The following is a 15,259-nucleotide window of genomic DNA, read 5'->3' on the forward strand; positions in this document are numbered from 1 at the left end:
AAATAAATGAAAATCATTCATCCTACAGCGAACAGGACTGGTCTCAGGTGGTACGTTGAAAGTCTATTGACCTGTACTCTTGGGAGCAGTCAGCTCCTTTACACAATAAATCATCACTGAGTCTTTGTTCCAGGACCGAGGTGTGTCTGATCTGGCAGTAATAATGAGAGCATTTCTTTTGTGCAGAGGGAAGAAAATTCAATAGAAATCATGGCATTCTTTGAAGACTCATGTCCGTATCAAATAGATGTTTGTTCTAAAATTTTCTCCAGTACTACCCTATCTTTTGCTTGAAAAGTGTAGATTTTATGCATTTATCTCATCTACTGACCCCCTACCTCCCTAGGCAACATTTGTGCTGCGTCCTAAAAAAAAACGTGTGTGAAAAATAACCACAAATTTCGGTATGTTTCAATGTACCCAAGCGCCTTGTGCACATTCTAAAGAAAAATGATTGTACAAAAGAAAAAAAAATGTACAAAATGTAATCCTCTGCATTGGGAAAGTAAATCACCAAATCCAATAACGAATTATCCTGCACTCGTATTTAATTGCTGGATTTGTCAATTACTTGTTGATGTTTTAATTTAATTTGCTTCGAACTGATCCCTATCAAAAATACTTTCCAAACCCCAAATAAGCAGCATTGATTGGAACTGGGGTAAAACATCAAAGTCACAATGGATGCTGATTACGGGACATTGCTTCACTCTGACTTCTTTCCCACCCAACTTTTTAGGGTGCTACCCTCTTCTTGAGTGTCTGTTTTGTTTAAACTTGTTATGCAGCGGGATAATTGTTTCGGTTTTTTACGCTGGAAAGTCATTTTGTTCATTGTAATTCCAGCCCACACCCCTCCACTTTTTGAATGACGCGGCTTGCATTATCAAGCCTGACCACGCTTCCTGTGCTTGTTGACCTGGGGAGGACCTCCCAGGACTGACAAAGGAAGCAAACTCTAAACAAGGCTGAGCAGCCAGTCCTGTTTCTGAGAAGTCCGAGGAAGGGTTCCAAGGCCAAACAGCAGCACAACCGCAGATTAACTTGCTTTTTAGGGGAAAATGAAGCGCGGGATTTGCTTTATTCTTCTCCTGTACGTTCCCTGCTGCCGGTTCAGCGAGCTCTACTTTGTTCCTCGGGAAAAAGCCGCCTTTGAAAAAGCACAGAATATCTGCAATGGTTTGTTGACTGACATGAAGAACATGGAAGAAGCTCAAAGTATTTTTTCAGTTGTGTCAGATGCAGTGCAGAGTGATGGGATTTTCCATTTCTGGATAGGCTTGAAGAAGCCCAAAACGAGATGTGTGGAGAAAAATGCACCACTGAAAGGGTTTGTATGGACAGTGGACAACAGTACTGATTCAAAACTGAATGAGTGGAACCAAGATCCTCCGGAGACCTGTACAGGCACGCTGTGTGGATTACTGTCTGTGGACATCAGGAAGGGCACTGTGGATAACTGGAGTTTTAAAAGCATGGGATGCAAGATAGAAAACAGATTTATTTGTAAAAGACCACACTATGAAATGAAAATAAAATTCATCAGAGTGCCTGATGAACCCCAGGTGATGGAAGTTCGTTGTCCACTTGGGGCAGTGATCTTGGTGCATCCTCAGCCTGATGGAGACCTGAAGCTCGACAACGGTTCGAGTATAAACGACGTGCTCCTCTGCCCTGAATGCGAGTCTGGACATCCTGGGAGCCACAAGGAAAGCTGTGGGGACCATTGTGACCTGTGCAGTTTTGGCTGCATTGACTACGAAACTTCGTCTGTTTGTAATTGCGTGAAGGGTTACGTGCAAAGTGAAGATGGGACATCATGTAAGAAAATGTCAGCCAGGCAAGACGATCCATCAACCGTGTCACTAAATCTTGTTTCATCTTACCCACCTACCTTCAACAGCACTCCACTCGCTCCAACCTCTGGGATCAACACCATGACCACTGCTGCCACTCAGCTGCAAAACACATTTGAGGGCAAATTCAGCATTTTTATACCAGTCCTCGTGGTACTCTCGGTGCTGGTGGTTTTAGTTGTGCTTGTTTTAGCCATCATAAAGTGCTGTCTCAGGAAAAATTCAAAAAAACTTTCAGGAAAAAAGGAGCTGAAGTCCAAAGAATCTGTGGATCTCAGAACTAGCGACTCAATGAAACAATGCCATGAAAAAGAGACACCATAGCAAAAAATTAAAGAAGCTCCAAATCTACACCTGAGAGCTGCTAAATCTTCAAGAATTTGCATTTTCACGAAAGGTAACATGCTGAGGCTGTCCTCTATACATTAACTTTCTTCACTGGTGAATGAAAACAGCAGAGGGGAAGATGTAAATTAGATTTGAACCGAAGTCTATTAAAATCAGCTGTAAATTATTTCAAATATCAGATCAATGTTGTTTATAATTTTACAACTCCAGGGACTGCAGCTGTATATTTTCTCCCTAGTGTGTGCACATTAACCTTTGTTTTACTGAAGACGTGTTGTATATAATGTAATATTATTTCATTAATTTTGACTGTATCAAACTGTGTAGTTATGAACGAAGGTCTTATTAAGTATTTTCTGAACTCTCACTGCTCTGCTCTCCTCTCTTCGCAGAGGTTCACTGGAAAGCAGGTAAATGTAAAACTCGTAAATGTAAGCAGCAAAGTCAAACCACAGTTCGCTCTTCAAAACGACCGTAACCGACGCACACAAAAATTACGTTTTTATGAAAAATTATGTTTTTATACAGAATGTACTTCCACATTATGTTTTTATGTGGAAGTATATTCTGTACAGCTCTGAACTGAATTTTAGCATACAGTTGTCTAAATTCAATTCTGAAAAGAACCTCAGCCAAGCAAATGTATAACAATCCAAAATAATGGAACCCACTTGCAGTTATAGGGATATTAATATTAATGTTGTTTATATGAAAGGAATTGCAAAATAGATCAGACTGAATATAACTTCAATGTAATTCTATGCCAGCAGGCTGCTTCTAAGTGTTCTGTAAGTTTTGTAGTATCCTTTGTGTGTTTGACTCTTACAAGTAGTATAAGAAGAATAAATGTGGTTTGCAAGCAGGATTTGTATCTAAAGAGTATTGAATTATGATGAAAGTGGTATTATCGCTGTCTTACTTTGGATTACTTTTTATTCAGAATTGCTGGGGGACTTTGTAAAAATAGTAACAACTGTAATAAGTTTATTTCTGCCAATAAAGATGTTTGCAAGTCAATCAGCAGTAATACACAGGCCCACTGTGACCTTTTCTCAACACGGAAGTTTTCAGAAACAACAGTGCTTTACTTGATGTGCCTAAAACTGCTACTGAGTTATTACTCTTGAAAGGAAAAGTGATGAGAACTCAGGAGGAACTGCGGAGCTCGAGAGCAGCGTGAGATCTGATCTCAGATCAGACAATGGCCATGGAAATGTTGAGGAAACATTGCCGGCGGTTCATAGGCTCCTTCTTCTGTGTGTGCGCGTGCGTGTCCGTGTGTGTGCGCGCGGGTGTGTACGTAGACGGTTGGTGATGATTTCAGGCTTCCGTGGAACTAAATAAGAGAATATAAATAAATACGTATGAAAATAATTAATAAGTAATATGAAAATAAATAGGAGAAAACACTTGAGAATAAACTACAGCAGTTATCACCCCTTTACCTCTATGATCCCAGGATCTATGTTTTTTTTTTTTTCAGTTCATTGATTAAAGTCAATTTTGATACCGCCGCGCGTGACAACCACGTAACTGCGTTATTTCACGTCGTCAGAACCACGTTCAGGTCTGTTTTTCCCTTTCAATAAACGCGCGACGAGGCTTCGTCGTCCGAGAAACGAGCACACAGTCACTGTGTGTGTAACGCACAGTGTCTCAGAGCAGAAGAAAAAAAAAAAGTAGAGAGGCGGGATTCATTGAAGGGCACAGAGTTTAATCACTGGATCGTGGGACGGACGGAGGCACGGAAAACAAACTTGTTACAAAGTGTTTCAGCGCGGGGACGACGGCGACATGCTTTTTTGTGGACGCGGGCGCGGGCGCGGGCGCTAACCCTCGCTCGTGTCGCGCACCCCCTAGGCTACAGCGTGGTGGTCCTGGAGGCGCACGTGCCGTTCCGGTACGCGCCGGCGGCGGCGTCCGACTCCGCGCGCTCCGCCGGGAACTCGTCGACGCTGAAGCCGCGACTCTTGAGCGCCGTGGCGTAGTAATCGATGGGCTCCTCCGTGGCATTGTCCATCCAGCGGAGGCACAGGATCCTCTGGAAGGAGCGCCTGAAGTTGTCCGACAGGAACCCGTAGAGGATGGGGTTGGCGCAGCTGTTGGCGTAGCCCAGGATGACCGCGAGCTGGCTGAGCGTGGCGTCGTGCGACTCCACGAACACGTTGACGAGCTGCACGACGTGGAAGGGCATCCAGCAGATGACGAAGACGGTCACCACCATCATCACCATGAGGGTGATCTTGCGCTCGGAGCGTTTGCGCTGCTGCCAGCCCGCCTTGAGCGCCACCACTCGCATCTTGACGATGATGAGGATGTAGCACATGCAGATGGCGATCACGGGGAACAAGAAGCCCATGAGGAAGGCGTAGATGACGAACACGGCCATCCAGCGGCGCACCGGCTCCGGCATCTGCATGTTGCACGCCACCGAGCCGTCCGAGTTCGGGGCGGTCGTTGAAAATATCACAATGGGCAGAATGACGAGGATGGAGAAGATCCAAACGCCCAAGTTGACCATCTTAGCTATGGTGGGTCTCCGGTACCTGGCAGCCTTGATGGGGTGCACCACGGCGATGTAGCGGTCCACGCTGAGCACGGTGAGGCAGTAGATGCTGGTAAACATATTGATGGCGTCCACGCTGAGGACAAGCCGGCACAGAAGGGAGCCAAAGGGCCAGTGATGAAGCAGGGACGAGGTCACCAGGAAGGGTACGCTGAGCATCAGCAGCTCGTCGGCGATGGCCAGATTTAAGATGTAGATGTTGGTCGCGGTCTTCATCTTCGCGTACCTGAAGATGACATAGATGACCATGGAGTTCCCGCAGAGCCCCACGAGGCAAACCACGGAGTAGATGAAGGAAATGAGGATCGCGCCGCCCTGAGACTCGCCGTGCGTTTCGTTCCCGGACGAGTTCGTCAGATCGAGGCTGTCCGCCAAACTCAGGAGCTTCTCCGAGTTGTTGGCCAGCATGTCCGCCCGCCCGCGCGCGCGACCCACCCTGCTGCCTTCTCACGAGCAGCTGCGAAGCAAACGAGATCCTAGGGCGGCGTCGCGCAGCATAGTGAGACCCGGGTGCGAGGGCACCTCTGATCGCCCCGGGAGAGGGGTGGTGGGGGTGGGGGTGGGGGTAACGGAGGTGCTGTCCAGCGCGTGCACCCCCCCGCGTCGCTTCCTCCTGGCGCACGGCGCGACGCGTTCCAGCACCATGGACAGCGACTCGCGCTGCCTACGGCTGTCCCGCGAGCGTCTCCCGCGCGCTCACGCAAGAGATGCCGCGAAATGACGCTCTCGGCGCTCTAATCGATACAAAGTGGCGTCAGAAATAGACATCGCTGGATCCACGTCACGAGCGCGTTTCCATGTGCCGCGGCGTCGGCTCTCCGCTTCTTTCAAGTCCTCAGTCGGTGATCGTCGGACTGGATTCATCCTCCGGCTGCCGAATATTCATGCCGCACCGGTGTCGCTGTCAAATGTGTATCCGAGAGCGCTGCTCGCTGCATTCAGTGGACTGCATGACAGGTGGACAGTACAGTACGGTGCACAAAAAAAAAGAAAAACCGCACAGTAGAAAAAAGTGCAAAGTACAATCATGACGGATGATGGCAGCTCGCAGCGGGAACTGAACAGACATCGTGTGTGTAACCTTGTGGAAGGGTGGAGATCGGTGTCATCTGTGACAGCAGCTATTGTTTCGATAGGAGCCACACCCCCACTTGTACCATAAAGTAAAACAGCAATAATAATAATAATAATAATACTAATACATGATCATGGTGAATGCTGCTGGGTGTCAAAAGCATTGCACCTTTTCTTTTCGATCAGCAATTTAGGAAAAATGGGAGTAGTTCAAAAAGAGCCATGCATGTGTGTAACAGTACATATTAAAGCATTTTATCAAGCTAGGAGGAAACATCCTTGTTGAAGCAGTTGCTCGGAATTCTATGGGTTATTTGTTTTATGAGTGTCTATAGCATTTATGGCATTGAATAAAAACATTAAAAGCAGTTCAGTGAGGCATATTGTGCTGAGAAGAAATTTTACAGTTAGCTGACGCTTTTCTCTAAAGCAACTCGCAATGTTAAGGTTACAATTATTTACCCATTTATACAGATGGGTAATTTTACTGCAGCAAGCCAGGGTAAGTACCTTGCTCAAGGGTACTACAGCCAGGGGTGAGGCTCAAACCTGCAACCTTTTGGGTCTAAAGGCAGTTGTTCCAACCACTATGCTACCAGCTCTCCCACATTTAGGAATGTGAGGTTATTTAAAACTTCACATTTCATAATATTACACTGTATCAGACTTGACTGTACTAGGGAGGACCAATTCTGAGCCAATATATTGTCCTAATTTTCAGTGCCAGCCCTGGGTACCTTTTATTTTACAGTGTCTTTACTTCAATTATGGTTTACTTAATGATTCGGACATCCTTCTTTGAATATTTGAATATTTGAATGATCTGCACCTTACCTGAAACTCTCCAAGATGGACATAACTGATTTCTTAGATGAAGAATCGTGCAGTCACCTTGTCCCCCCTTAGAATTTCATAGATGACTCACTGCAACTGATGTTTTGTAGCACCATTTGATGGAACTTGTGCACAGAGACCAGCACTTGGGCCCAGGGGTCCGTATCCTGCTTGCACAATTTCCTGTAGGCACACTGTAGGCTTTGTCACCTCTCTACCTCTCACTTGACACCTTTCATTTATAATTAGCCCACCCTTCTGGCCAGACTTTTTGCTCAACAAATTAGAGCCACCAATCTTTCCCACTCCTTTGCTGCATTAGTTTGTTTCCACTATCATTCAAAATTGTTCACTCCGTACACAAAATACTGGCAATCATTAAAACTACAAATTATCAGTAAAGCAACTCTACTTAAAATGGTTTCAAAGCATTCTCTCATGGGTTAAAAACGACTGGCTTAATGATGTGTGACTTGTTTCTCTTTGCCATTTTGAAGCACAATGGTGTTTAGAATAAAGGCACTGCTGGCTGAGAAAGTAACAATGTAAAAGGTTAAAGAATACACCATTTTTGTGATATATGGATGGTTTGAGTGTCACTTGGGTCAGCAGGTAGAGTAATGGTTAGAGCCACTGCTTTGTGTATGAAAGACTCAGGATTGAATCCTACCTCTCAGTGTAGTACCCTTGAGTAAAGTACTTACCCTGAATTGCCTCAGTAAAAAACTACCCAGCTCTATAATGGATAAATCACTGCAAGATGCTTCTTTAGAAAAGCATCAGCTAAACAAATAAGTAACTAAGAAATATGTCATCTGAAAATATGTTACTTTATTTGTGGGCCATGCACAAATCTCTGTAAATCTGAAATATTTGACATGGTTTCCCATCCGGATAACGTTTTTGACATAAAAATTATTATCTTGGAAAGACAAGAGTAAATGCGGTAAGTTTGTTGTGTGGACTATGCCACAGCCTTCACTAAGTTACCCGAAATTAACTAGATCTACAACACTAACTTAACTAACCACTCTCCCTGCCACATTCTGTCAGGTCTTGGTAGAAGGAATGCCATCAATCTAAATTCTTTAAAAACAGAACTTTACCAGTATCCGGTAAATACTGAGGGCTTTACACAAAATCAGAATGTTCTAAAATTTCCCACAAAACTTTCTTTCCTTTACACATACAATCATGGGCATGGGATTTCACACATGTTCTTGAACTTATAACAACCATTACAGATTTAAGAAAAAAAAAAAAAACATCATATCTAGATATCTATCTAGTGACAATGTTATAGATAGCTGTAAATAGACAAGTTTTTTTTTTTTTTTACTCTAAAATGCCCAGGAGAGGTGAGCAGTCACTGGGCACTTAAACCCACTAAGGTTTCTTTTCTCTCCCTTGCCTTTCAGCTGGGAGTTTTTTGTTCCTTTCCTCCATTTCCAGCTGGCTTACTTACATCTTTAATAATTAATACAGTTATTGTAGTGATTTAAGGGATAGATAACCTTTTATTTATATTATGCATCTGATGCTTTGTTCAGCGTTCTGTGTCACAGTGTGAGAAGAACGCTGTATAAAAATAAATCGAATTGAACTGAATTCCTTGTGCAGACACAGCTGTTGCTAAGCTTACCAAACTTTCCAAAATTATATGCTAGAGTTTATGGTCAGGGATATTTTCCCAATTCACTGGGTAAATAAGAGAAACTGAGAATGTTTGTCTCGAACGTCACAAGGTAACATATCCTAACGTGTGAAGCAGGGGATTCCATGGGAATATTCTGTAGACAGGACGACAGTCAGTCATGAGACTATTATTTTATTTTTGAAGCAACGTTAAAGTCTACTTTAAAATTGCCTATAATAAAAATATGCTATATCCACAACCTCTCATTTAATGTGTTGTGTTTCTGCTTTATGCATTTAAGATGACGCTGTACTCTTCTTGTACATCACGTGGCTCAAGGGATTGAAACTGTTACGTAGAGCAAGGGAAGGGAGTCAGAGTATAATGGAAGATAGCATCAGGAGAACACATTAAAAAGTTCTTCTTGTCTTAAATACCAACTACATGTCTCATATGCAACTGAGCACATGACAACACTGAGGATGGGGCTGATTCATCACATAAGCATGCCATTAACTCACAATGTCTGCTGGCAACTGTTAAACATGGTGGGAGATCCGTAATGGTGTGCGCAGCAATCTCGTGGGAATCATTAAATCTTATAATTGCTCTGCTTCGCTGTGTAATGGAAAGGAATGTGAGACAATTTTATAGGACCAGGTACACCCTATGGTGTTAATACTGTTCCCACGTGATATTCCATTTTCCACAGAGATCATTCCCCTATGAATACCAGAATGAAGTCCAACACCCTCCATGGCCTTCCCAGTCATCAGATTTAAGCATCACTGGCACAGTAGCGGGTTTGGCTGGGTCCTGCTCTCTGGTGGATCTGGGATTCGAACCCTGCTTGGGGTGCCTTCCGACGGACTGGCGTCCCGTCCTGGGTGTGTCCCCTCCCCCTCCAGCTTTGCGTCCTGTGTTGCCGGGTTAGGCTCCGGTTCGCTGCGACCCCATTCGGGACAAGCAGTTTCAGACCCTCTATGGGAAGTTCTGGACCACAGAGTGTGAGATAGATTTCTATCCCCTTCATCCCTCAAAGGACTAAAGGCTTTTCTTCTTGAAAAATGGTGCCATATGCCATGACACACACTTCAGGGTGTGTATGACAGTATTCCAAGATGGACTTGATGCTGTTCTGAAGGCACAGGTGACTCAACACCTTAATAGGTCCTTAATACTGATATATCAGAGGGGTGCGGTGGCGCAGTGGGTTGGACCGCAGTCCTGCTCTCCGGTGGGTCTGGGGTTCAAGTCCCGCTTGGGGTGCCTTGCGGCGGACTGGCGTCCCGTCCTGGGTGTGTCCCCTTCCCCCTCTGGCCTTACGCCCTGTGTTGCTGGGTAGGCTCCCGTTCCCCGTGACCCTGTAAGGGACAAGCGGTTCTGAAAATGTGTGTGTGTGTGTGTGTGTGTGTGTGTGTGTGTGTGTGTGTGTGTACTGATATATTGTTTGGTGTTTCTGTTATTTTGTCCACAACCTTTATATCCCCAGTTACAAACATTTTCAGCCTTTTGCTAACAAACATTTGGAAACTGCTGATGCAAAGCTTTTCCAGATGCTTCCATACATTTATTCTGGGAATGAGGAAAGATGCAAATTTACTGGAATGGAATTCACACAACAATTCAAAAAAATATTTAAACAAAATGTTGATTATCTCCCATCTACTTTCCTAAACTAAAAACCAAATTCATTTTATTGATGCCGTTCGACGTAGGGTAATGACTACTCATACATACTTGGCAAGGAAATGTATTTCAATGCTATGGTCTACATCAAGTTCCCTCTGTAAATGTGTGGATGGCTGAAGTGTTTAGACTTCCTCCTCTTGAAAAATTCATATTTGAACTGCATGACGGTTCAGGGGAATTCTAGAACACCCTTATCTGGACACCCTTCTGGAACTTGCTAGACAATGCTATGTAATCACACTGGTGATGTATTGCAATCTTTTGACCTTCGCTCTATGTACCTGCCTCTGCCCTTGTGCTGCTGCTGCTGTTCATAAAGCAGATAAAAAAGAAACGAACTTGATTTGTCTTAAGAAGAACAGCAGTTTTACATGTGAAGTACACAATCTGAATGAAAATTTTAAGTCGCTTTATGAAAAACTTCAGAGATTAACACTCTAAGGAGTGTACACAACATCAGCACACAAAAGGAGTTGATTTTATCTTATAAACTTTAAAATATTTAAAAAGCAAATGACACTACTCTGATTTTTCCCTGGACAAGCAGAAGACAGCTTCTGAATGGTGATGGTAATAAATCATTAAAACTGATTATTTAGTGATTATGATTATTAGAAGGGCAGATGGACAACAAAACAGAGCCGGCAAAATGAGGGCTGATAATGTCACATAGTCAAAAATGGTTAAGAAGCCCACATATTTGCTAGGTAGTATATGAATGTTTGCTCCGTGATGTTTCTTGGTGGAACATATTGGAACTGGCATGATGAGGCTGATTGCAAACAACACCTTTCATCTATTACCCGTTCATCAGGCTTGGTTGTTATAGCTGAAATTTAATTTGCTGTCTAAAACTGAAACTGGATACCAGGTTCCTAAATGTGGCCTATATTGATAGTGTCAGAATGATAGAAAGCACCAAGGTGGCCATCTGAGATAAGAACAATATGACTGCGTGTCAAGCTTTCCAAAGCCATTGCAACGACATCCCCCAAGATCACACTCTATATAGGGTTTCTGATGAGGCTAATAATAACACAGAAATGTGTGTGTGCTTTTATTGCATGTTTGCTTGTTCCAGGAAGATGCCATTTTCAGTATATTTTAGTGGGTGGCAATTTACAGTGTAAATTGTGGACTTGAAGCTGCTCATATTGGCTTGGACATGTTGACACTGTTCATCCCTGCTGACTGTTTGTTTTGTTAACAAAAAATAAAATGCTTAAGTAGTTGATGGCAGCGCAACACATACTGTAATTCTGAGCCCTGATAACATTTTTGTCTGACAATAAAAAGTTACTGGTCCACAACCACACAGTAAGTCACAATATAGACAATTGACAGTGATGTCATTCATTCGTTCGTTTGTTGATGTAGCTCTTTCCACAAAAGTCAGAAATTATGGAAACCACAACAACCTTAGTGAGCAACGGTGTTGCAAAGATGAGTTTCCTTTTTCCTTTTTTACATTTTTGAGCCTTGCACTATGGTTAATTGGTTAATAGCTTTTAATCACCAATCACGTTATATATATTTGCCGTTTTTAGTATAAAATTGTATTTTATTGTGGAAAATTTTTAATTATGCACAACAGTTTTCGATCTCTTTTAGGAGATCATCCTCAAATTCATGGAATTCCATGCAAAAGCTTATATAGACATCCAGTAGAACAGGCTGTTCCCTTTCTGTTGGCTTTCACCCTTTTGACCAAGGGGAGCTGCAGGACAGTTTGGAAGAGTGTAAAGCAAATGTCAGCCATCCAACACTGTTCCTTTACTCAACTGAGCCACTCTGGAGGACTGACAGAACTGTCACAGTAGATGTTTTTGATCACCGTGTATCAATAGCATCATGAGAGCTTTCTTGGGGAATTATTTTAAATGTTTTTATATTTATCTAAGAGTTTTCTCCAAAGCAACTTACAATGTTAAGGTTACAGACATTACAAGCTTACAATTATCAACCTGTTTACACAGCTGGGCAACTTTACTGGATCAGTTTAGGGTAAGTACCTTGCTTGAGGGTACTACAGCCAGAGGTGGGGATCAAACCTGCAACCTTCAGAGCCAAAGGCAGCAGCTCTAACTAGTACACTACCAACTCTCCCCTTTTCTTGGACTTTAAGACCAAAAAGACAAACTGAGTGTCTTTAAGGGGTGATGATGTTTCCAACTTATTCTACAAGGCCAGATGGGTTCTGCCACCTGTGTGGGTGGGGCTAAAGGCTACCTGATTTAACAGGGACACTCTCCTTCCTCCTGTGTGTATCTGACCAGAGACACACTAGTAAAGACTTTGAGAAGAAGAGGACTGAGGCACTCCTGGTCACAAGGATGATAAACAGGACTTTTTCCAAATAAGCAAGGGGGGGAAGGCATCGGAATTAAGGCCTGTAAATGGTCCTACACTGGGTATGCCAAATTCGACAGACCCCTGCAAATGGGCCAAGGAGAGTGTGGAGTCTAACTTTATGGCTGAGAGGAGAGGAAATTTTGTATAGCTAATTTTAATTTGATTTAATAATGGTTATAATGTAACACTGTTTTAGGGGGTGGTGTAGTTCTTAATCGATTGTGCTAAGTATTAATTTAGAAAGCTGTTTTAAAATGATTGATATTTATGTAGTTATTTTAAAGGCTATTGATTTTATAGCCATGGGGGGCGTGGTGGTGCGGTGGCGCAGTGGCACAGTAGGTTGGACCACAGTCCTGCTCTCTGGTGGGTCTGGGGTTTGAGTCCTGCTTGGGGTGCCTTGCGATGGACTGGTGTCCTGTCTTGGGTGTGTCCCCTCTCCTTCTGGCCTTATGCCCTGTGTTACCGGGTAGGCTCCGGTTCCCCGCGACCCTGTATGGGATGAGCGGTTCCGAAAGTGTGTGTGTGAGATTTTATAGCCCAGATTATGCCATTGTGCAATGTGTATTTTGAAGGTGTTAATGATCACTGTTGGCAAATGTTATTCTTAATTTTAGCATAAGGTTGGTATGAATATTTTGGTGTTTTTGTGACTTGTTTCTTGGTTGGTGTTTAGTTGTTGAAATTTGTTTTAATCAAGATGTTCTGTCTAGATATTTGAAAAAGAAAGAAAAAATGTGATTTATATAACTTAAGCAGTGAATATGTGGACAGACATCTGTATTATTGATTGTTCTTTAGTGGTAAAGGGACTTATGAACAATTCAAGTTACAAACTTCCAGTACCAAATGTGCTCACGACCTGAGGAGTCAGTGTAATAGTAAAACAAATGAGACAGAGAGAAATGAAAAATTGATAATAAAAATGTTTTATTGGAGAGCAATTCTGAGCACATAGGTCTTAAACCTGGATTTAAAGGTCCCTATAGTATGAGAATATTTAAGGGCATTACAGTATTCAGTTCTGAAAGAATTTGAAAGACATTTTCAGGATCCAGTTCTGGATGCCATTTGTAAATGTTTCTTGGATTAAAAAATTGGTTGTAACAGTACATATTTGGATAAAAAATGTGAGGCCAGGGTCAAATAGTACTCCTAGATTTTGTAAGACACACTGAAATTGACGTAGAGTTCCATCTACATAAATGGATCCAATATTTACTCCTCATGTCAAGGGGTGGAGAGCCTTCTCATAGTTTTCAGCCTTTCATGAATTCATATCAGAAATAAAAAATCTTGCCACAGAAGAAACTACCTCTAAGAAAATTATAGTAGCAATAAAAGATTCTGAATAACAGCATTTGGTCAAAAAGAACTTAAGCATCATTTGTTCATATTTAATGTTAAATTCAGTTCATGATTAATCATCATTCACATCAGGGAGTCACTGTGGTACTTTTTTTGAGCGGTGGTAGAGAATTAATTTTGGCATCAGCTTATATCAGGCATCTCTACAGAGTGCAGCTGGTCAGGATGAAACTATTTTTACATGTGAGGATGGCACAGCGGGTATTGTTGTTGCTTTGAAGCTGCAAGATTTTCAAAGTCAATTTCAGCTTCATGTGTGAAGTTTAACCTCATCGTATCTAAGGCACAGTGCATTACAGTCATTTCACAGCTCCTGTACTTTGGTAGCAAAATCCAGCTCCATTTCTATTTCTACAGGATCAACACATTTCTCTATGTTTATGTTAAATTTACATTTAGATTTATTTTTTAGGCAGACACGAGTTGTGTGTTCTCCAGCAGAACTCACAACCCAGAGTAAACAAAACAACATTTCAAAGGGCGGCAATGAAAGCTGAGAGTTCATTTTAGAGTCCTTCGGTTCAGTCCAAATGACAAGCAAACTGAAAGGAAGTTCAGACAGAGAGAGATGGTCGAAGTGCTGGGTTACTTCAGAGGAATAAAATGCACGATAAAGGGTTGCAGAAACCAAAATGTGCTCTTATCATCAGGAGTAATACATCTATTAGGTGTCACAAGCTGAATGTGAGTGATCCAGCTCCTTTCTTCTACTCATAAGACTATTTACTGTAGTAGAGATGAGAGGACATTTGTGATCGGTAGGATTAGTTTCATCATTAGGTGAATGGCGAGCTGAGTGTGGTCACCACCAGTCTGTATAGAATCTGTAGTCCATTAAAAGTGAAAGGGGGGGAAGGGTATGAACAGAGTGTTTGTATATACCATCAGGTGACCCCTATAGCAGGACAGCTGTGATTAAATGTTGGGTTTAAGAATGACCTTGATCCTTAGCTGTTGACCTTCTCAGCCTCCCGGTTGCTTTGATCTAGTCTATCCTGGCTGAGACCCCACTGTGTGAGCTCCTTATGTCTCACTGGCTTGGAAAGAGAGTCCAATTCCACGTGCTGGTTGACAACAGTAACAGCTCACTCAGCATCATCAGTGATATTAATAATCACAACATACCCAAGTTATTCTTTCTTCCAGTATTTCCAAGTTTGAACATTTTGTTAATTTAGCAAAATAAATCCAAGCAAACTGAAATGAATAAATCATATTCATACTCCAACTGCAAGACTTGCATAATGCATATTCTTTATATTTTTTTCCCTGCCTTTTTATTTGTCTCACTTTGTCTTGTGATAAGAGTTCATAAAGGATCAAGCAATTAAGAGTTATTTCTCTGCTCTTCCTCAAGAATGCATATATTCTCACATCAGTGCAGAAAGGTGAAAATCCCAGGGTGTGAAGATACAGCAGACTGGAGTAACCTGTTGATTAAAGAAGGGACACTGTTTTGAGGTTAAATCTAACAAATTCCTATGGCTCAATTCCACACATGGAGATGCCGTGAGAGCGTTACCAGGTCCTGAA

The 15,259-nt window shown here is 42.5% G+C and overlaps 2 protein-coding genes across 2 annotated transcripts; one reads left to right on the plus strand and one right to left on the minus strand.

Annotated features, from left to right (window-relative positions):
- The first annotated feature begins 918 nt into the window (after positions 1–918).
- clec14a (C-type lectin domain containing 14A) lies at positions 919–2,673 on the plus strand. Its single transcript, XM_018734832.2, has one exon. The coding sequence runs from the start codon at positions 1,062–1,064 to the stop codon at positions 2,178–2,180; it is 1,119 nt and encodes a 372-aa protein (XP_018590348.1). The 5' UTR covers positions 919–1,061; the 3' UTR covers positions 2,181–2,673.
- Positions 2,674–3,917: 1,244 nt separating this feature from the next.
- On the minus strand, positions 3,918–6,313 carry sstr1a (somatostatin receptor 1a). The gene has a single exon (XM_018734688.2). The coding sequence runs from the start codon at positions 5,176–5,178 to the stop codon at positions 4,066–4,068; it is 1,113 nt and encodes a 370-aa protein (XP_018590204.2). The 5' UTR covers positions 5,179–6,313; the 3' UTR covers positions 3,918–4,065.
- Between the last annotated feature and the right edge of the window lie 8,946 nt (positions 6,314–15,259).

Source organism: Scleropages formosus, chromosome 3 (genome assembly GCF_900964775.1).
Source record: "Scleropages formosus chromosome 3, fSclFor1.1, whole genome shotgun sequence".
In the NCBI taxonomy this organism is placed as follows: Eukaryota; Metazoa; Chordata; class Actinopteri; order Osteoglossiformes; family Osteoglossidae; genus Scleropages; species Scleropages formosus.